The 21627-nt window shown below is 46.8% G+C and overlaps 1 protein-coding gene across 1 annotated transcript in view; it reads right to left on the bottom strand.

Annotated features, from left to right (window-relative positions):
* Positions 1 to 21627, bottom strand: part of LOC119445315 (DIS3-like exonuclease 2) — a 129470-nt gene that overhangs the window by 61896 nt on the left and 45947 nt on the right. Inside the window, 5 exon segments of the mRNA XM_037709629.2 lie at positions 6271 to 6564; positions 7057 to 7350; positions 13652 to 13798; positions 14792 to 14938; positions 19549 to 19650. Coding sequence (XP_037565557.1) covers positions 6271 to 6564; positions 7057 to 7350; positions 13652 to 13798; positions 14792 to 14938; positions 19549 to 19650 — 984 coding nt within the window.

The raw sequence follows: 21627 nt of genomic DNA on the forward strand, positions 1-21627 counted from the left end.
GGGTCAAAAAATTACAGGATGCGGGACCTCGAAAAATTCACCGACCATCACGATACTCCCTAATGCCAAATTTGAGCACAGCTCTATGCATGTTTTCATTTCACGACATATTGGCTGGTGCGGACAAGTTGCCTCGTGTGGCATGTGGCAAATGGAGTGAATTGTGGTGCACTGCCTCGCTAATCGGGAGATCGCGAGAGGCAGCACGTCGGTGACGTGTGGGCACGATTCACAGCAGCTGCCGCAGACAGACCTCCACTCATGCAGCGCTTTTGTTTCCATAAATGGTATAGCTGGACGCGCTCGCCACATACCATAGGTGAACAGACGGTGGCACGCTACTCTGGTGCCATCTCGTAGCAGTTGTAGCCCATCTTGGAAGGCACTAGGTTTTTCTGCTCACGCTTTCGTCGCAGCCTCCTCATCCGCTTTCCTCCGCGAGCTCTCTTCACTATCGCCGCCTTTCATCGCCCGCTGCGCTCCGCATTCACTCTTTCGTTCTTCACTGTGCTCGTCCGCTCGGTTATGCTGAGGGACAACACCGACGCCAACACTCAATGCAGGAACGAGCACTTAAGAGCTGTGCTCTAAAAGCCGGATATGCCCGAGCACACAGCCTGCATTTCATTTGCGTTACATGTACTATCGCGCTCAGTATGAGCTACACCGCGGTAGCGCATGGCCAAGCGACTGTAAGGTTGTACAGTGGTGCCGATCGTGACATGTTTTCGAGTTATCAGGGGAGAGTTTGGCAGTTACTGTGAGTGCGCATCGCCTCCACTCGCTTGCTTTTACCCTTGCCCTCCTTTATTTGAAGGAATTTTTCGCCATTTATTTTGCTCGTTCATTCTGTCTTTACTGAAGAAAAATTCGAAGACAATACAGCGAATTTGCCACTGACCATAGATGGCGTGTGAAACTTATCAAAGAATGAGCGCTACCTTCGACCAAGAAGGGCTATGCAAGTGCTTTTTACTTAATTAGACACTTTCTGATCGCGTCATGCTTCTAGCAAAGAGGGAGACCCGGTGACCACACGCGCTGTGCAATATTTTCAGTAGAAAGTTTTACCAGAGCTGTGCGACCAATGCACAACGCGTTGCCGTTGATACCGTTCCGGTGCTCGCTAGCAGCATTTCTTCTATGGCCGCAGTAGCCGTACTTTGCTTGTTTGCCCTTACGCTGATAATAGCTTCCAATAACACCAGTTATCAACATATACCAGTCTCCAGTCAGTTTGCCTAAAAAAAGGGAGAGGCAGGAAACGCTTTTTTTGGATACGTCAACGTGATCGTGTGCACAGCTCTTGACTAAGAAACTTACCTGGCTTCCCAAAAGATTGTGTGATCATCAAAAGAGAGCAAAATGCGGCTGGAATGAAAAAAAGGCTTCCGATATTTCAGCGAAAACAAAAGCTGCGCTGCTTTCTTGTGTGTGACAGGAATTGGCAAGTATAGCGTAAGATGGAAAAGAAAAGCCAATTTCTGAGCAGTCAAAGAAATGAGGAACAGAAAAATAACACGAGAATTGTAATATATCTTCACTGGAATACAAAGCAAATAACATAGTCAACAAGCCCTAGTCAAGATAATTATATGAATAACAATGTGAATAATGTATACCGAATGGATTCAGAAAGCATAAAAAACAAATGCAAAATTGTAGTAACAACAGAAATAATGACATTTTCTAATATGAAAGGAAATATTAAAGGGCAAAAACATGAGTAACGAGAAAAGAAAATAGATGGAGCGGTCGTCATGCCTTAGCTGGATTCAGAAAGCATTTTTAAAAACAAAGGCAAAATTGTAGTAACAACAGAAATAATGACATTTTCTAGATATGAAAGAAAATATTAAAGGGAATAAATACGAGTAACAAGAAAAGAAAATAGATGGAGCGGTCGTCACGCCTTAGTAGCGGGTCATGGCCTCTTGAACGGCAATCACGTTCTGTATCCTCGACGGGAGTGACGCGTACAGATTCTCAATGAAACTGTGTTCATTTTGGAGGCGCATTCATTGTTCTTCTACAGCGCTCCACAGCTTATCAGCTGATGAACTGTGCAATCCTCTTTTGCAGAGCCTGACCTTCATTCTACCCCATACGGCCTCAACGATGTTAAGGTCTGCACCTTTGGCGACCGACCTGAGACACCACACCCCTAGCATGTTCAGGAGCTCCTCGACAACCTTTGCAGTGTGGACAGGTGGCAGGGCTTGTTGGAGCAGGAAGTCCCCGTCAAGAAAAGGCCTGTCCAACGCGTAAGGGATCATGACATAATCAAGAATGTCGCAATACCTTGCCGATGTCAGCAGTCCTTCAATAGAGTGTAAAATGCCAAGTCCATCTCGGGACATAGCGCCCCAAACATCGACAGAGCGGCCGCTCGACGAGATTTCCTGCATGTAAAAGGGGTCGTAGCGGGCGTTGACAGAGCGCCACATGTGTTGCTTTTAGTCCCAGCATGTTGTGAAGGTAGACTCGTCGGAAAAAAGTAGTTTTCCAATTGTCCGTGGTTCAGCAGACGTGTTCGATCGCGAAGTTAAGATGCACCGGTCTCGTTTGCCTCGGAGAGGCGCGGCTTCTGGGCCGCAACGTGGCTCTCGAGTTTTCCTTCCGCGAGTCGTCTTATTGTCGACATGCTTGCAGACACACCAGCGGCAGCACTGATCTCCTTGGCAGTGCTGAAGGGGCTTGCCTGCGCGGTGTCGAGGATATCCATGTCCTGAGCAGCAGTCGTTGCACGAAGCTGCCGTTTATGAGGAGTGTCGCTCATGCAGCGTTAATCCCTATAAGTGTGAATGATGCGATTTACATTCTTATTCGACCTCCTCGTCAGCTCTGCTATTTGGCATTGAGTATATTGCTTCAGGGACAGTTTAATTATTTGCAGGCGCTCAGTGTTTTGGCACTCGGGACATTTTCCAAATTGAACGTATTAGTGTTTCATTGTGCACACTACACGCAGCCGCTTTCACCCAACAGGGTGCACGCCGCATCAGTCCGGAATTCGCCATTAAATAAAATGAAGCAAACACAAAGAGCCAGGCTAGATATTACCTGTTTTGTGAAGCTCGACTTGTCGAGCACGAAGTTTGGACATCAAGCCAAGGTGGTAGTTATCATTTTCGAAGCTAATATCACCACAGGGCCAAACGAGGGCGAGTGAGGTATCCACGTTGACGTATCCAAAAAAAGTGTTTCCTGCATCTCCCTTTTTTTAGGCAAACTGACTGGAGACTGGTATATGTTGATAACTGGTGTTATTGGAAGGTATTATCAGTGTACTTAGGGTAAACAAGCAAAGTACGGCTACTGCGGCCATAGAAGAAATGCTGCTAGCGAGCACCGGAATGGTATCAATGGCAACGCGTTGTGCATTGGCCGCACAGCTCTGGTAAAACTTTCTACTGAAAATATTGCACAGCGCGTGTGGTCACCGGGTCTCCCTCTTTGCTAGAAGCATGACGCGATCAAAAAGTGTCCAATTAAGTAAAAAGCACTTGCATAGTCCTTCTTGGACGAAGGTAGCGCTCATTCTTTGATAAGTTTCACACGCCATCTTTGGTCAGTGGCAAATTCGCTGTATTGTCTTCGAATTTTTCTTCAGTAAAGACAGAATGAACGAGCAAAATAAATGGCGAAAAATTCCTTCAAATAAAGGAGGGCAAGGGTAAAAGCAAGCGAGTGGAGGTGATGCGCACTCACAGTAACTGCCAAACTCTCCCCTGATAACTCGAAAACATGTCACGATCGGCACCACTGTACAACCTTACAGTCGCTTGGCCACGCGCTACCGCGGTGTCGCTCATACTGAGCGCGATAGTCCTAGTGTAGGCAAACACCATACTGTAGTACTGTTGTAATGGGTGCAAGCTAAAACTGGGCTGACATTTGGCTTTTTTGTGAATCTTGCAAACTTTCGACCTTGCCCGTACATGCCGCAAGAACACTCATGGGTGGGAATGCTTCACGTGGGTGCCGTGGGAGCAGAACACCTGAATTTAGGGCAAATCAGTTCCAGAGAAATCTCTAAGGTGGAGTAAATTTCATGAAAAGGAACAATTTTCGTTCCACGTGACAGTAGCACAAAGCTACACAGGAAGCCCATATACTCAGAAAAGAAGCTTTGCAGTTGCAGAAAAATTTCTCTTGATTCAGTGATCGATCTGTGGACCACGATACTGGTTGTGCCTAGGCCGCATGATGCAACACATATACACGGAGAGACAAAGAAAATGGACAGGTCATGCACTGTCCGCGTTACCTTTATCCTTTTGGTCATGTTACGTTGGCACTACCCAGGCACAGCTATGAATCTGCACCAACTTGCCCACCTTTCAGTCATTCCAAAGTGGACCATAATGAATTTTTCAACTGCGAAATCTATGTGGGTTTCCTCTGTAGCTTTGTGCTCCTGATGGGTGGATGCCAATTTCTTCCTTTCAGAACTTGATCTGCATTCGCGACCATGAATTTGCTTCTTTTAATGTGAAAATAAGGAAGTTTAAGTTTCTTCACAGAAGGAAGTTTCTTCACAGATTCTTTAAGAGGAGAGGTACATACTGAAGTGAAATTACTGCAATAATTTTGATTTACAACCACACGAAGCCAACTAAACAATGAAGGCTGGGGTAGCGTATGAGAAATTAACTGCTCTATTTAATTGAAATGTAATAAAGATTAGTGAAATGAAAGTAGACAAAAAGACAACTTTCTTCAGATGCGAGCTGGATCTACATTTTCCACATTACATGTGCGATGACTGCATTCACATTCTTAGGAATTCCAGTGTTTACTTGCTTTTAGTTAGTTATTTTATAGTGTTGTAATTGTGCACAAACTGTTTGACTGCTTTTGCCTTGTTAGGTCTCTTGGGACACGTCAAAAACTGATGTAGCTTTTAGTCCATAATGACTATCCACAATATATACTATAGAACTGATTTGAATTGATAGACGGATTGATGCTCTACCCCAAAGCTACCATGGTAGCTATCCATACAGCCATCAGCTTTCCTGGTCTTTTGCGTGTGTGTACTATATCTAGTCCTATGAGTACCACTCTCAGCCATGGCAGTGGATGTGAAAAATCATCTCAACCAAAGGTGGTTGAGAGCCTTTGCTGTGTTGCCGAGCTGGAGGTGATGTCGACAAACACGAGGCAAGTTTGGCCAGCCGAATTACGCCGGAACCGGCAAGGCAGCCACGAGTGAAGGAACACAACAAGGCAGCGGACGAAACAGAACTCTCTCCCTTTGTTCCACGCTGTGCTCAAGAGTATTTTGCCCGCTTGTACATGTGACGTCGGCACACGACTTAACCAGGCAGGTCTCAGCTAGTTTGCTTAGTGCCACCTGGTGAAAAAGGCACGCACTCCATGACACAACAGCGTGTGGTTTGCAACATCAAGGATGGCATCAAGGACGACATCAGGAACAACAAAGAACAATTAAAGACACCTGTGTTTAAGCTTTAGCTGCTTCAATATAAGAAAATGTTGGGATCTAAATGACACCAAGCTTGTTTGAGAAAGTGAGGTCGCAGCAATAGTAGAGCACAGCCTCGCTGCCTGCATCACGAGGACAAAGGCAATGCTGACGAGAGGTGTGCGCCCATAGAAGACACAGGCTTCTATGCACCTTGTGTCACAATAACACATCCATTCTGGGGGACTGGACAAGAATGGGCACACACACGTGGCCATACTGAGTGGCACATACCCAACTGCACATTCCCAGTGACTCAAAGTTGTTTATTATTGGGCAGCGAGCAGAAAGTTGTCTATTTGGGCACATACCGCGAGGCCCAAGTTTCCTTTACATATCGACAAAAATATCCAGCAAGGAAACAACAATTGACACAAAACCCTGGGAAAACAGCTGCTTTTAGCTGTGTGGTGTCTCTCCTTTAACTCCGTCCATGTGCAATCACGCTGCTGCAACCATTAAAAAAAAAAGCTTGGTTTTAAAAAATACACACCAACTAGGCTGTTTAGTAACTCTGCTGAGCCCAAGCAGACAGGAGATGACTGCAGGCTACAGGGACCACTGTTGCACCGATCGGCGGAGTGCGTGGATGAGTCGCAAAGACCTTGACTTTTTTTCTTCGGTGAACAGTTGGCGTCCAGTGCCTGTCCTGTACGTGTACCGAAGTGTTGGTATGTGTTTCACGAGACTGCACCTAGAGTAACAGCGAACGGCAAGAGCACAACCAGAGTACCCCACTCAGCCCAGAGGCTGATGTGGCTTCCCACGTTCTAACTCACCTCCGAGGCGGCCATGGATGCCACCAAGTTGAGGCTGCGCCCAATGCGCTCGGCGACGCTTTCTCCTACCCTGCCCGGTGGCGCGCTCCCCTCTTGCTGTTGGTCGTTGTTGTTGCGCGCGTCCAAGGAGGCCTGCAGGAAGGCCATGTCCTCCAGGCGCTGCTCGAGTGCCACACTGCCTGTGCTCTCCGCATCCGACGACCAGTCGTCCTCGCCGCTCAGTTCGTCGGGGGCGACCGCACGCCCTCGCAGAGGAGGCGACGAGGAGCGGTGGTGCTGCTCTTGCTCGGGCACCTGCACAACCGCGATAATGAGGCACCTGAATCACTGGGCACCACATGGAGCCTACGGAAGGACAAGAAACTTATCACGGGTGGGTGACCAGATAACACGAAATGGGTGCAGAGTAGAGAGCATGAATTTGTTTACAATACCGCCGACTCCAGCAGGCATTGTTGCAGAATGGATACCAAATGATGAATGCACGTACACAAGTCTTTTAAACAGAGAGCAGTATTATCAAGGAAAAACAAAAAACAAAAGCGTACAAAGATGGTCCACAAGCAATTAACATTTCAAAATTGTCCTCGACTCTAGGCCATCTGTTTCAATTGCATGCAAATCTGAAGCCACGCTTCCAAGCATCACTGCGCCTATGCAGGTTTGGTTGGCGCACAGCTGCACTGGTGCTTTGCATGTGGGCAAGTTGGTCCGGGGGCATTTGCTGCCGTCTCATTCACTTGTGGTGCAATACATCCTTCCGTGCTATCAAAAATGCAAGTTCACCTCGAGCAGTTCCTCGGGCGAGAAGACCATGGTGGAGCCCAAGTCCTCCGTCTCGGCCCAGGGGTCCACAGTGACGACCTCCTGCTCTTGTTCCGGCTCTCGCTGTGGCTCTGGCTGCGGAGCGGTCGGTGCTGGTAGCCTGTCTCCACCCAGTGTCGTGGCAACTATGGCCGAGGGGAGTGGCGCCAACGATGCCTCCAGCGAGCAAGGCATGGGCAGCCGGCCTGGGCGGGGGCCTCCCGACTTGCGGTGGCTCTTGCCATTGCGTTTCTGCTTCTGCACGTACTCCTGGACCTGTCCTCGAAGCCAGGAGAGAGTGCAGTCACTTCTTGTAATCCCACCTCAGGGAGACCAAGACTTTTTTCACCATGGTAGCATTAGCTTCTTTAAGACAAGGAAGTAATTTCATTATTTTTCCATTTATTTTTATTTTTCAGAATTTAAACTCACACAAGAAATTTGGACAGTGTTTCTTAAAGATGTCATCCGTAATTTTTTTACTTTCCATTCTTCATTTCTGGATCTTAGTATAAATTACCAGAATATTATTTGTTCTTTTTCTCCTAGCTTCCCCTACATGGAAAGAGTCTGTGTCAGCTCTGTACAGTTGAACCTGCTCATACAAAGTTGTTCTCTGTCTTAGGAGCGCTGCGCAATGAATGTACCAAACAACAAGCAGTGCCGTGTCCCCACAAGGCACATTTCATCTCCATGTTCAAGTGATCAGCAGCAGCTGATCATGGGAACTTGCAGTGGTAGCTATGCAATGAAAAAGTAAAAGACAACACAAAGAATTTCATACAAAGGTCGGTGGACAAACAAGGAAACTCGAAATTTTCTGTCATTAGATTCACCTATCAAATAATGGTGAGCTACCAGCCCGTACTCGTGTGTAGCTGGAAGACTGAAACTGAACTGCAGAAGATTGCGAATGTCACGTCCTTAGCAGATGCCCACGAATGATGTGGTATTTACACCTCACCGTCCCTTCAGCATGAAGTGAGCATCCTTATCAAGCCCCGATCTCACTGAACCACTGTGGGCTCGCATGCTGCCTTCTTTTGGGCGCAGAGCGTGGGCTGATCGCGCTTGCTCAAAAGTGCCGATCGTCTTGCTGAAGATCCCGATTAATACTGAGACCACACTGATGCATCCCTGACATCGGCCTAATGAGAGGTTAACAAAAAAAAAGAAAAGGGTCTTCCGACTCCTAGCTCAGTGCTGCTACATGAGGTCACAACTATGTGGCTGCAAGCATCCAAGTAAAGATAGAGAGAAAGAAGGGGGAAAGATAAAGCGCGGTCAGGTGTGGCTCGGCTAGAAACCTGCTGCCGGATGAAAAGCGAGTGCAAGCGACGCTGCTCCATTGCCTTTTCCCTGGTATTTTACAAGCCGAGATTTCAAGATATCAGGAGTTCGGTGCAAAAACTTTTTAGATGAGATGTGAAAACCCATGGGTTGACACCATGGCCAGAAAAAATTGACTTGACCAATATTTTCAGATACCAGAGTTTGAGCAAAGGAGGGTTTACTGTACACCAAACTAAATTGGGACTCAGAAGCCCCGTGTGTGCTTATGTTAGTCATGTTACGGATTTGATATACATGTACAGTTGAACCCACTTATAACGATACCGCTTTTAACAATATATCGGTTATAACAATGAGAAGCTGCTGCACCGTCAACTTTTGCATGTTTTATATGGTGAAATAACCTGCTTACTACAATGGCCCATGCCGCATTATCGGTTATAACGATGAAGTCTGGCTACTGGGTGTCCGTGCCGAAAGAGAACGGAATGCAAAATCCTTAAAAAGAAAAAAAGAAATTAGGGCTGCTGCACGCTGCCGCGCGTTGTTTTCCAGCCTTCTCTGCATCGCCAGTCTCGCGCACCTCTCTCCCGTCACCCTTCCACCCCTCCAAAATGGAATGGGCTGCGCCCATAGCTTTACGCCGCACCACAATCCGAAACAAGAATGGACTGCGCCATCTCAATTATAGCTCTGGGTGCGCCTGCTTGCTTGCGGGCCGCTCGAAATTTGCAGTTCTGCCGACGAATTACTACGGGTGCCGCACGGCGCACTTTTGATCGTGTTCAAGGCTGATCCAGATCGAATTTCTCAGTCGTGATTGACCCCCTTGTGCAAGCTGTGCAAGGTAGCCAATTGCAGTCAAGAATTTCGATCCGGATCGAGCTTGATCACAATCAAAAGTACGCCGTGTGACACCGCTCGTTTGACTCGCCACCGAAACGGAAGATGGCTGATCCCCCCGCTGGTCTTCGGCAATGCACGACATTGCCAGTGAATAGAAAGCGCATTGCTATAGATTTGGAAACGAAGTGCTTCTAACCGATGATGCGATCGTCACGAACGTGCTTGAATCGGATAGTGACAGTGGCAGCGATGAGGCGGGCTGCCTCACCGTTGTTCTCGCAGGAGTTCCTGCAGATGATTCAGTCCCTCCAGGGCCTCGTTCTCGCGAGGGACCTTTGCGAGTGAAGGATGTCAGTAAGCTTCGCGTAGAACAAGCAAAGCTGACGGACATGGGCTTATCTCATGCTTGTGGCGATCTTGCCCCAGCGTTGCCTCAGGATTTCTCAAGCCGAGAGGCTGCCACGGCAACCTTCTTGCATTTTTTAAAAATGCCCCTTTTGAGGCCACCAAAGCGATGCTTCGGTGGAAACCGCATGTCACTTGATGCCCATGACCCCGCTTTGCAGTTGTTATAGCAGTGCCATTCTTGAATGCCAACAGCCGTGGCTTGCAATTGGAGCATGCAGGAAGCAAAGTTAAACAGTTAAACGAGTCAACTCAATCAGCTGCCAGATGGAGGCAGGTGGTGGAGAGGCGCACTGGCCTCCCCACTACTATAGTTTTCTCACAACAGCTCTGCCATCCTCCTATATTGATTTTTTTCATGCAGCCTGGGTAAACAATTCTCGGTTATAACAATGGAATTTCGTGGCACTTGAATATTGTTAAAGTGGGTTAATACGGTCTTTTCAGACTCGCATTAATTTTCCCATAGCACCCTACGTATATGCATATCACTTAGTTGCAGGAGATGAGATACCGAATAAAGTGTGGTTGTCTGGAAGTTCGTCAGTAAACTGAGACGACGAACGCTCCCCTCAAGCCGCAGATATACTCCTACGTAATGCGCGCGCACGTGCACCGAGCTCTACGACGTCACAGTGGCGAACAACCGGCGCACAACCGGCGTCTATACTCCAACAACACAACGCAACCGACCTGTCTGGTGCAGTCGGGCGCATTCCTCCGTGAATAATAGCTCCATTTATATTTTACGCCTGCCACGGTGCATCACGCCGGCCATGCATCTCAGCATTCCACGCGCAAAAGAGCGTCCAAGCCACGACTTTCTGCGCATTAACAAGCATGATGGCACGCGCGCACGAGCAAACATGAACACATCTCACTTGATGACCACGGAAACTCGCTGTCAAAATGCTACAGTGAGGAAGCGCAGCAGCAGCAGTGAGCGAATTGACCTGCATGCTGTGTCACGCATCAACGCGAAGCCGCAAAACAGTGGTGCCACTGACGAACCGAGATTTGGAGCAATTTCTTGAGCAGCAAAATCTTAATTTTGGAGCCGTTTGGAGCATACAGATCCAGATTTCGGAGCACTTTGGAGCTAATAAATCGCAGCTGCTGGACACCTCCTAAGCTATTTCAAACACTTAAAATTGACAAGCGTTATTCTGGAAAGTATTTGCTTGCTGTAAAACAATTTTGATTTGCCTCAAAATACATGAATTTCCCTTTAATTTAAATGAAGACAACAAACCTGTTCACACAGTGTGCTGTAATTAGTTGTATTGCAAGTTGAGTGAAACTGCTCAGATGTTTCCTTTTACATCGTATGATTTTTTTCATTGACAGCAGACACTTTATGTTTTCAGCAAGGCTCTAGCATCAGTCAGAAACACCTGGCCAGACTCAATGTCATCAATGCTATTCTGAGCCAGGCCAGTCTTGATAAGCCCCTTGTAACGCTCAGTCATTGCTTCAGACGACACCAGGTACTCTTCAACGGTCTGTTTTTCCTCGTGAAGCTCAAGCCTCTGTTCATCAACTGGCCAATTCTAAACTGGCGTCGACCAACTATTTCGACACGAGCAATTCAAACACGCTTGATTATTCAGACTACTTTGAGGCACCATCACTGACCCATAAATTGAAAGTATAAGTTCGACCGAAATTTCAGGCACCTTATAAGGTACGAAATTCTATATAATTCGGAGTCCGCCTGCTAATTTGACCGCCGAGTTGAGCGGAAATACCAATATTTTGGTGTTGATAGTGATACGTCGCTGGCATCGCCCCAGCATGGTGGTCGGCCATTTTGCCGACACCTCCTGGAAACCGAAACTAGCGAAGCCTAGTTAATCCAGCACCGACCACGCCCAAACCGTAAAGCGAACTCTGTCAAGCCGTTCGGGAGTGCATTCAGGTTGGATCCGTGTGTCCAGCATTTATTCATTGACGTGTTAACTAGCGACACGGTGGCGGCGACTTACGTTGTTTAAGCGGCGCCGACTACCCCTGATGTCTCCACCAACGAGGACAGTGACTGTTTAACAAAAAAAAAAAAAAAAAAAACCCGCCGTCATTTGGCTATGATAGCGCGGTCGACTCCTGCACGGCGATTTTGTAGCGATGCAATCCGCTCGATTCTGTACGCAGCCCTTATCGTCCACCGTTCTCTGCCGGCTGGTACCATATAACGCAGGCGGAGTGCCGCTCTTATACCACTGACGAAGCGCAAGGAGTGGCAGCGGAAAATGCATCACTACAAAATCGCGGTCCTGTTGCCAAAGGTTGAAGATTCGGTGCATGCATTGATTGTACTTTCATCTTTTTGTGGCGACAGCATAACAATGGTAGAGATACGGACTGACCAGGTCGTAGGCAAGCGTACGTGCGCGCAGGACCGCATTGACAAACTTCAGCTTTATTTTTGGACAATCCCCCCCCTTTCCGGGATACTTTCCCTTTCACGACATTTCGCGCGACTAGCTCAGGACACGCCGACGGATGATAGATGTCCTGGCACACTACTAAGTATGCCAACGCTAACGCTAGTGACATGAAATCCGGCGAAAGTGAACGTATCCCCGAAAGTGGTCAACCGAGAATAATGTCTTTAGCCACTGACGGAATAAATTCAGTTATTTCCTGGCGAATTTGGATATTTCTGACTCCCAGGCGGTCCGCATCGAGTCCGAATGAACGGTTGCCGTTCGATTTATGAAGCCGCTTTAGCCATGCGCGGTACGCACGTCTGTGGGCCACAGCGGCCAACAACCTCCTTGGCGGCCACACACGTAATGCGCAGGCGCTAATTTGGCGCACTTCGGTGCAAAATCGTGTATTTTTATCAGGATGGCGCAGGAAATCTCGTATGGCACAATCTGGCGCATTTGGCGCAGGAGTGGGAGCACTGTGCAAAAACACAGTGCACGGTGGACTGTGCCCCTGTTGCAGATGGCTTTCAAGACACAGAAGCCGAGGCGGGAGCGCTCGAATGCCCGGGCTGCCCGAAGTAGAACGTGCCCGCCTCCCCTTCACCCCGGAGCCTTGCACGCTTCCTTCCCGCTTTCCTCCCTTGCATGTGCAAGATTGAGCCGCGATCGCAGGCTCAACCTCGCATGCTTTCACTCGCACACACAGCACACGGTGCGCGGCACCGATTTTATCGCCATTCGACTTGAAACAGAACCTCTCGGCAACGGCGACAGCAGAAATGTGCCTGCAGTGTCATACAATTGCTATCGCAATAAAATAGCTGTTTTGGTTATAGTGCAGTACCGCTTATAGTGAGGATAATCTCGACTCTGGCGACTTATGTTATAAGCGGTTTACACTGTAGTACTAAACGATCTCTGGCCTTTCGGCGAAATGTTGCTGGGGTACCCGGCGGTGCCTGATGCCTGCTTGCTCCCGATTTAGAAGGTGTGCAATGGCAGTGAGCCTGTGGCAGCGCCTGGTGCGCGATGTGCAGACTGCTCGCTGTAAAAGGTTTATAGATATGTATGCACACAGGAAGTGAGCAGAGTGGATAAGAGAGCAAACGGGAATAGCTGATATTCTATAGTTGACATTAAGGTGAAAAAATGGAGCTGGGCAGGCCATGTAACGTGTAGGATGGATAACCGGTGGACCATTAGAGTTACAGAATGGATACCAAGAGAAGGGAAGCTCAGTTGAGGATGGCAGAAAACTAGGTGGGATGATGAAGTTAGGAAATTTCCAGGTGCAAGTTGGAGTCAGCTAGAGCAATACAGGGGTAATTGGAGATCGCAGAGAGAGGCCTTCATCCTGCAGTGGACATAAAATATAGGCTGATGATGATGATTATGCAGATTGTATGTGATTTATCACTCAACTACCCTGTGTACTGTTTGCTGCTGTGTGCAGCATGGGGGATGAAGTCTAATCGGACGGCACGAAGCCACCTTTGACTTCCTGTCCTTGATAGAAGCGTTTTGCACAGATTGCACTGAGCATTATTACTATTATTGTTATATTAAAAGACGTGAAGGCTGCAAGAAGACAGCCAGCTCACCTGGCCAAGCAGGCGCTCGATGCCAAGCACCTCGATAGTGTCCGAAGGCCGGGGAGCCCCAGGGGTTGGAGAGGAGCCATCCCAGGTGGTTGCGGGAGGCACTGGCGATTCGGGCAACTCGTCTCCATCCACCTCCACGGCATCCTCCTGCCAGGCAAGACATTGAAAACATTGCGTTACTACAGGCCTTCCCCAATTGCAGTGAACTTTTTGCAACAAGATGTAGTAATGGGTGGTTGGTAATGTGCAATTCACAGCACTGAAAACAGACAGGGCATGAAGAAGACATGTACGCAAGAGCTTCCTGCAGTAGTTCCCAATAATGCCAGTCCAAGCAAACAAAGTGCAAGTAGGATGCAATGCTTGTGTGCACCACTGAAGACTTCAGTGCAGTCCACAGCCATCAATGAACTAAACACAATAATGAGAAAATTTCATTGTCACTACCTTGAAAAGCACTTCATCAAGAAGTTACACTGATCACGAGTGAACAGCCCCTTCGACTATCAAGAGGAGCAGAATGTATCGAAAGCAGTGTTCTTGCAGTGTCCTGCTTTGTTCACTGAGCAGTGAACACGCTTAGTCATACGGTGCAGGCATTTAGGCAATGTCAACATACGTACAAGGCTTTATGTGGACACGTAAAATAACTTCCTGTGGCCCGGCAGTAGATAAAAAACAGCAGCTGCACACATGTCACTAAATAGCAAAAACACCACACTAAAGAATTGAAAAAAAAAATCATCATGCTGTCATCAACCTTAAAATGAGCATGTTGTGCCAACTGTGCAACCTGACAGCGTTCCCTTAGTTGCAATGCTCCACTCTGTACTTTATATATGAAGTGCATTTTGGGTCACTAACCACCAAGAATATCATTATACAATGAGAAGCAATACATGTGTCCAGGGCCTAGACTTCCTCAATGACAAGCACATAGTGCTGTGAACTTCTGCAGAGATGGCTGCTCGGCGATTGTCACATTGAGTGCACTAACACAGATGAGAGAGATTGCGAGAACGCTGCACTCCCAAAACCAGCGCAAAAGGAGTTCTAATGCTGACGGACATACTACTTGGACCATCCTCGATACCTGCATGCTCAGCGGAAAGAAAAAAAAAAACGGATAAAGCTGCCCACCTCCAAGAGCGAGTCGTTGAGCTGCTCCTCCAACGCCTCGTCGTCTTCGACAGGAGAGCCTCCGCTCGTGCTGTTGTTGCCCAAAAGTGCGTCGTGGATGCTCTGCCCCATCTTCTGCTCCCACAGGTGTATCCGGTCCCAGAGAACCTGCAAGGGTGTCGCACACTGTTAGCAACCTTGACGCTGCCAAAAGTCACTGCGATACCTGTCCACAGGAAAAAATACACTCCCTTCTCGCAATGTTGGCAGTGCTGGCATTACCATTTTGCACTGGTGCACTGTGTCAAGCCATGCCAGCACGGCGGCTACTCAGCAATGCACAATGAAGAAGCGAAGGAGTGCAAGGCTTTCCTGCTAAAAATGACAGATGTGCCAACCTTACAATGAAAAAAAACATGACAGTGGAAGCCAAGAAATACTAAAAAGGAGCTAAAATGCTAGGAATACAGTAAAACCTAATTCGGATTTCACGGGACCCAATAAAATGTCCAGATTAACCGAATGTTGAATTATCGAGGGTAGTGAGAAAACAAACAAATGCTTACTAAGTCAACTCGCTTTGATTTACTGAATGAATCAGCAAATCCTGTGTTTATTGTGCAGAAAAGCAGTGCAGAAGCTGCAATTCTTGTCATCTCGTGACTGACTAGCCCTCGTAGCTGCCAAGGACTTGCGACTGCCTTCGCAATGTAAACGCGGCGCCCATATTTATCTGAGACATGCTTTTCACTACTGCGCACAATTGCAGATTATTATTTCGCCAGTGAGCTGGCGAAACACACTGCAATGTAGCCGGCGCTTTCATCCTCGACAGCTTTTGCCGTGCTTGCAACATTGTGTGCACTGCCATGCACCTAGTCAAAACGAAACTAGTGTTTGCTGCAACCGCTGCGGACGTAACCGCGGTCGTTATTGGCGTGATCATTGATGGTGACTACGCAGTTATGAAGACATGTGGCCAGCGTGGATTTACGCGTGGAGGTAAATGCAAGAATAAAGGCTATAATGGCACAAATAGGCACGAAGCGTTATGGCGTTCCTGTCGTTCACGTGCAATATTTGCTGATGACTATGACGATGGGGGACTCCGCCACTTCGTTTCGTTTGGACACTAGTGCCATTCTTGCTCTTTTACTTGCCGAGCTCCAAGAGTTGTCCGAATTAACCAATGTGTGGCCAAGTACGTCTGAATGCATATTAAGTAATGCATACGCCTGCCGGGCCAAAAGGATGCGTCCGAATGTTCCCATTTTCCGAATTAATGAGGTTTTACTGTACTAAAATACAAAAGGTGATTTGATTATTCAATATGTTGGCTGCTTACTGTAGATTCGCACACTTTCTTATGCAGAGATGGTGTGAACAGCCACCATGCTCTATATAGTCACAGCAACGATGATCTGAGCCTCAGACAAGCCAAAATGTTTATAATGTTTATCAATGACATATTCACATAATGGCTATTGCTGAAAATGCGGCTGCCATTATACATTGGTTTTATCAGCTGCCGCGTGGGTATGCCCATTGTGCCGCAAAAAACAATAACCGACTGTATTTGTATTTTTTTAAATTTTGGTTTTGACCTAAACTATATGCAAATGAAAAATTGTAAAATATTGGTGTCAATACGACAATCGTAAACAAGTACTAGAAATCGGGCATTTTGCAATAAAACTGTAACAGCTGTCAGGCATGAAATGATCATAATTACAAACAAAAGTACTATAGTCTCACGCCTCAACTACTCATGGATTATTAATTAGCCTACTCCTAACCTTTATAGACAAAAACTGGACACACCCAAATGCTTTTAGCTATGGTCAACTGAACAAACGCTGCCTCTGAATTGTTTTCATTTCATGTAAAAGACCTAGTGGCAAAATTGACCAAGATTGGCCTGGTTGGTATTTCATTTTTGATTATTCTAGCACACAGTAAAAAACATAAGATGGAGAAGACATGAGACATCAACAGCACTCTAAGAAATGTCTGCACCATTAGGGTAGCTTACCGTGTGCCCAAACAATAATCATCTACCTTGTGTGCCATTGCTTTCTTTCCTGCTGTGCACCCAGTACTTCCAGGTCACGAACGGCATGTGTATTATCAACATGACGTAACATTTTTGACAGAAATGTAGTGAGCACAGAGTTTTCAAGAAAGAAAATGCAAGCAAGGCAGCTCACTACATAGACTTCCGTTCATTCGATCCTGACTGACAGTCCTGACTAGTGCTCATGCATTTCTATGGGTCCAAACTTTCATTATTTTGATCTTAAAGTTCGTCTTCGCAGGTAATTCGAACTTGACCAGCATCTGACCCCTATGGTGACCCCAATAGCGACCTCTTTAGACGCAGCATGTGTCTCAGCAGAGCTTAGGGGACAGTGGATGCATTGAGCACACACCATCTCCCATCAAAAACGGCTATTTTCGGCCTGCCCTAGGAGGATTTTCAAGCAATAACCGCAGCACACAATGTCCGAGTGACATACTTACCGCAAAAAGCACCCATACAAAAGGCAAAAGAAACACGCACACAACGACACAGGCGGCTTATTTTTGACTCCCAAATGATTTATTTCAAGCACGACTCTGGAATAAATATACAGAAAAGCACTCACAATGTCTGATTACGGTATTTACCCGATCCTAACGGGCGCCTTCCTTTTAAAACGAAATTTGGGCTGAACATTGCCAGCGTGTTGCAATCGGACACAAAACTATGATCGCCTTCACGGCATTTGTATGCTTTACTGCATAACGAATGTATTGCGGCGAAGCTGACCTTAGGAAAAGAGCCTCGATGTGCAACACATATTGGACCCTTGCCCATTTTTCTTGATAAGAAATGGGGTGTGCGTTACATTTCTACGTTGTTTAGAAGCTTTAATGTTATTTCTATGCCAGTTTTCGACTTCGGACACATAGAAGGTGGGCACGCATTTGATTCGGGGGTGTGTTAGAATTGGCCAAATATTGCCAAATGAATCTGCAGTGTGTTTTGGGGTTTTTTCTGCATTGTGTTTAATTCGACCCTCCGGATAATCTGCTTAATTTGATTGGTCCCGTCAACATCCAATTAACGGAAGTTCACTGTATTATTGTTTGTGTACAATTACACTCGAAAGGGTGTAAACGTTTTTTAGAATAAAGCATTACTTTTAACTACACTTTAAGGGGCCCTGCAACATTATTTTACAGGGGCTGTCTACTGTTAGGAACATGTCTTTGGAATGTGGTGGGAATGAGAAGAATGTATGTCATATACTGGTGGAAACGAGCATGCTTGTATCCCATAAACAAGGAATCGCATTTTTAATTCGGCTCTGAAAGTTCTGCAACACGGCGGTGCTCGACGGCGTAACAGTGGAACCAATCTGCGTGCCGTCATGTAAACAAAAAGCCGTGCAAGGGGAGTTATTTCGCTTGAATACAATATTGCATTCCTTGAAATTGCATTTTATGAGCTTGTGCTAACTTTTCTTTGTATGAGAGAGTAATCTCTTGTTTCCAGCTAGTGTGTTGAAAAGCAGCACCGCATTGTGCAAACGAACGAAGGCGGATTGGAGTAGTGCGTTGATGCATGGCCTTCGACATTGCCATCCCCATCCAGTAATCACTGTTGTTGGTGTTTGTACAGATTTAAGAGACTACGCAGATCGAAATATTGTTCGAAAAATTTCTACTCGCTTTCCTGAGAAACAACTGCACGCCTGGACACTTCGGATGGTAGGCTTTCTATTGTGCTACAAAATAGAAGATCCTTGAAAAACGGTAGACAGGCCCTTCATCCACTAAGTGCTGTGCTACAATGTGTTTCTTGTATCATCCGAAGGTAGCAGAAAAAAAAAGAAAACATTGACGTGGGCAAATGAAAGTTACTCAACTTGTAAATTGTAGGCATGCTCGACTCCCTCGCATACCCTTACGTTGTTCTCCTCGCATGGCTCTCGTATCTCCTGGAATTCAGCTTGCCCACGCAGCATGTGCAGTGGTGGGAAGGCGTCTGTGGGACGGTCCCGCAGACGCCTTGCCGTTTGCGCGTATGCGCTAGCTAGCTTGCCTATGTTATAGAAGGTGCAATAAATGCTCTTTCGGCTTGTTTCCACTACTGCGTTGTCCTTCCTTTGCCCTGAGAGCACGCCAGAGACCCCACAATATTCAAGCTAAAAGCAGGCATGCCCTTTTGTACTCCAGTTCAAGTAGCAAAGAAACCATCAATTAGCCCAAAGCCTGTTTTAGTGCATGCGTGTTTTGTGGAAGCATATGAAAATGGGACTACGTTTAGATGGCTCCTCCATGAGCATGACTACAATGTTTGCGAAAGACAGAAAGGGCACCAAGTGTCAGTTTAAGAACTGCTGTTGCAAGCCTAAATTGTGTTGTTGACATAAGTGCTGATCGGAGGGCCAGAGAAGGAGTGGAGGCAGCCAAAATGGCTCAGGATGACTGCGTACGTATGACTGCGCCATCAAGTGTATTATCTAAAGAGAATTGTGAACAAAGACTTGCCAATTGAGGAAACGTCCATCACTGTCACAGCAGTACAGCATTTACTGCTTTGCAAAGGCACCCATGGCAAGAACATAAACACATTCTTGAAGAATGCTCAGCACATGCTGCTCTGACAAAAGGTTCTGAAGCACTTGACGTGTTGGCATGATCAGCCAACATAGCGAACAAACACAAAATGCAGCTTACCACAGAGAGAGAGAGAGAGAGAGAGAGAGGAAAAAATATAAAATAGAACCTGCCTTCCACTCCTCTTGCGGCTTGATCTTCACAGCCACAAGGTCCCCATTGAGCGCTCGGTTCCGGTCATGTAGACCGCCAATATAGATGTCCATCTGACTGTCCTGCAATGCACAAAAACCAACAGCCAGGTCACATCTGCGCTGCAGGTTGCATAACAAAGATTGCATAACAAAGGAAGATACTAGGGAGAGGTACATGGAATAAGCACTGAACTACTGACCAATGTTTACTCAGGAAGGTGCTCCTGCAAAAAATTGCACGGTACACTCGAGCAGCAATGCACTATGATGCATTGCTGGGAGATCGGGGGCAGGGGAGGTGTCAGGCTAAACAGAGGCTAGGCACTACAGATAGGTGTATAGTGTGCAGCACTAAGGTCCATGGCTCATTCTCAGTGCTTGGTTTCAATTTACTTTTTTTAAAAATGCAGAAAGTGCCAATTTGATTTTAGAATAGTTATGTCCAAAGCTCTGAAAACAAAACTTTGAAGCGACCTGAACCACTTTTTACAGAAGTCGAGAAATGCATTGAAAATTAAGGTAGTCTATTCCAGAAATTTGCTGCAGCAAAAGGTACTTCAATGCGTTCAGCAGAAGCCGAGTTATTGGCAATCAAATTGGCCTGTGATCCCCTTCGTGGTGCTCTCGGCCTTTCTTCATAGCCTTGCACTGCAAAGTCTACGGTGCTGCAGAGGAGTGCCTACAACGCTCTTCCTACTGAATGCCACCGTGGTACGCAGTTCGGATTTGATTTGGAATGTTCATGTAGACGCCACTACTTCCGAGTTTGGCACCTACAATGTACAAAACTCGGAGGCTATGCTCTCAACTGACGGTTGAGTTCATGGTGCCTCCACAGGTGCCCCATACCTATGCTGTGCTGCAGTGTTTGAGATAGCTACGTGCGGCTGTGTTTTCTAGCAGTGAGTGGCATGAGTAGCACATTTCCTTTCGCACTTACCTCTACAGCTATCAAAATTTACGAGGGTCGAATGAGTACGTGCGAGTACGTCGGCAACACATACATCGGCTTAACTGCACAATTTACAAGGACGCAACCATCCCAATTTGCCCAGCTTTATATACTTTTGACGCAGCAGGATTCGTTTCAAAATTTACAATTACATTCTTGTAACAAAGTTCTACAGAGGGAGAGAGTGAATGCAAGATGACAGTGCAGCATGACTCTTGGCACATTACAAATTTAATTTTCCCCTGGTCCAAGTTCTTCCCCTTCAACCCATCTCTCTTCACCATGCCTCACTCCTGTTTCACATGGTATGCAAAGGGTGGACAAGGTAGATGGGGAAAAAAAGGTCCCGCACAGAAAACAATGTACTGTCACTTGCTGTTGCATGCAGTCTGGACTGAGGCCTCTGCGACCTTTTTATTTCTTCCATGGCACAACAGCATTCTACAGCTCAGCATGAAGACTTTCCAAAATTAGTGGAATGAGCCGGCCCTTGACCTTTTTATTTAGTTGCAAACAAAGGTCTGCAACATGACCACTGAAGTTCTTGCATACGCCATCTATAGACAGTTCAGTGGGAACGCATCACCCGTTTCAAGGCAGCATTAACGATTATGCTCTGGCGACACTGCTGGTGCTTTGCCGTGCTGCAACTTGGTACTTGTGGGGGCCACAGAAGCGACGTAATGAACTATGCTATCTGGCCATTGGCAGCAAAAGGGTGACAACAGTAAAAGTTGAAAAAGTCCAAGCTGCGTCAGGAAGTCTGTTTGCTCTACAGTTTTACTCTCCGTCAGCTTGGCAGAATAAGTGGATACTCACCAATATTTTTGTAGGCTATGCGCTCATCCACACTCATGTGCACTCACTCATGCTCCTACTAAACAACCCTCCCTAGCGTTTAGAGTTGCTTGCATTTACGCTTACCGACCCCTACTCATGCTCACTCCCACTTGCATATATACTCGCTTCTAGTCACACTCACCGACAGTCACTCGCATTGATACTTCCACCTACTCAAACTCACTGTCACAAAATTTCATACCTACTCACAATAACTGGCGCTCACTCCCATTCCCCCCGTACTCATGTCTACGCGTACCCTTTGT

The sequence above is a fragment of the Dermacentor silvarum genome, chromosome 3 (assembly GCF_013339745.2).
Source record: "Dermacentor silvarum isolate Dsil-2018 chromosome 3, BIME_Dsil_1.4, whole genome shotgun sequence".
Taxonomy (NCBI): domain Eukaryota; kingdom Metazoa; phylum Arthropoda; class Arachnida; order Ixodida; family Ixodidae; genus Dermacentor; species Dermacentor silvarum.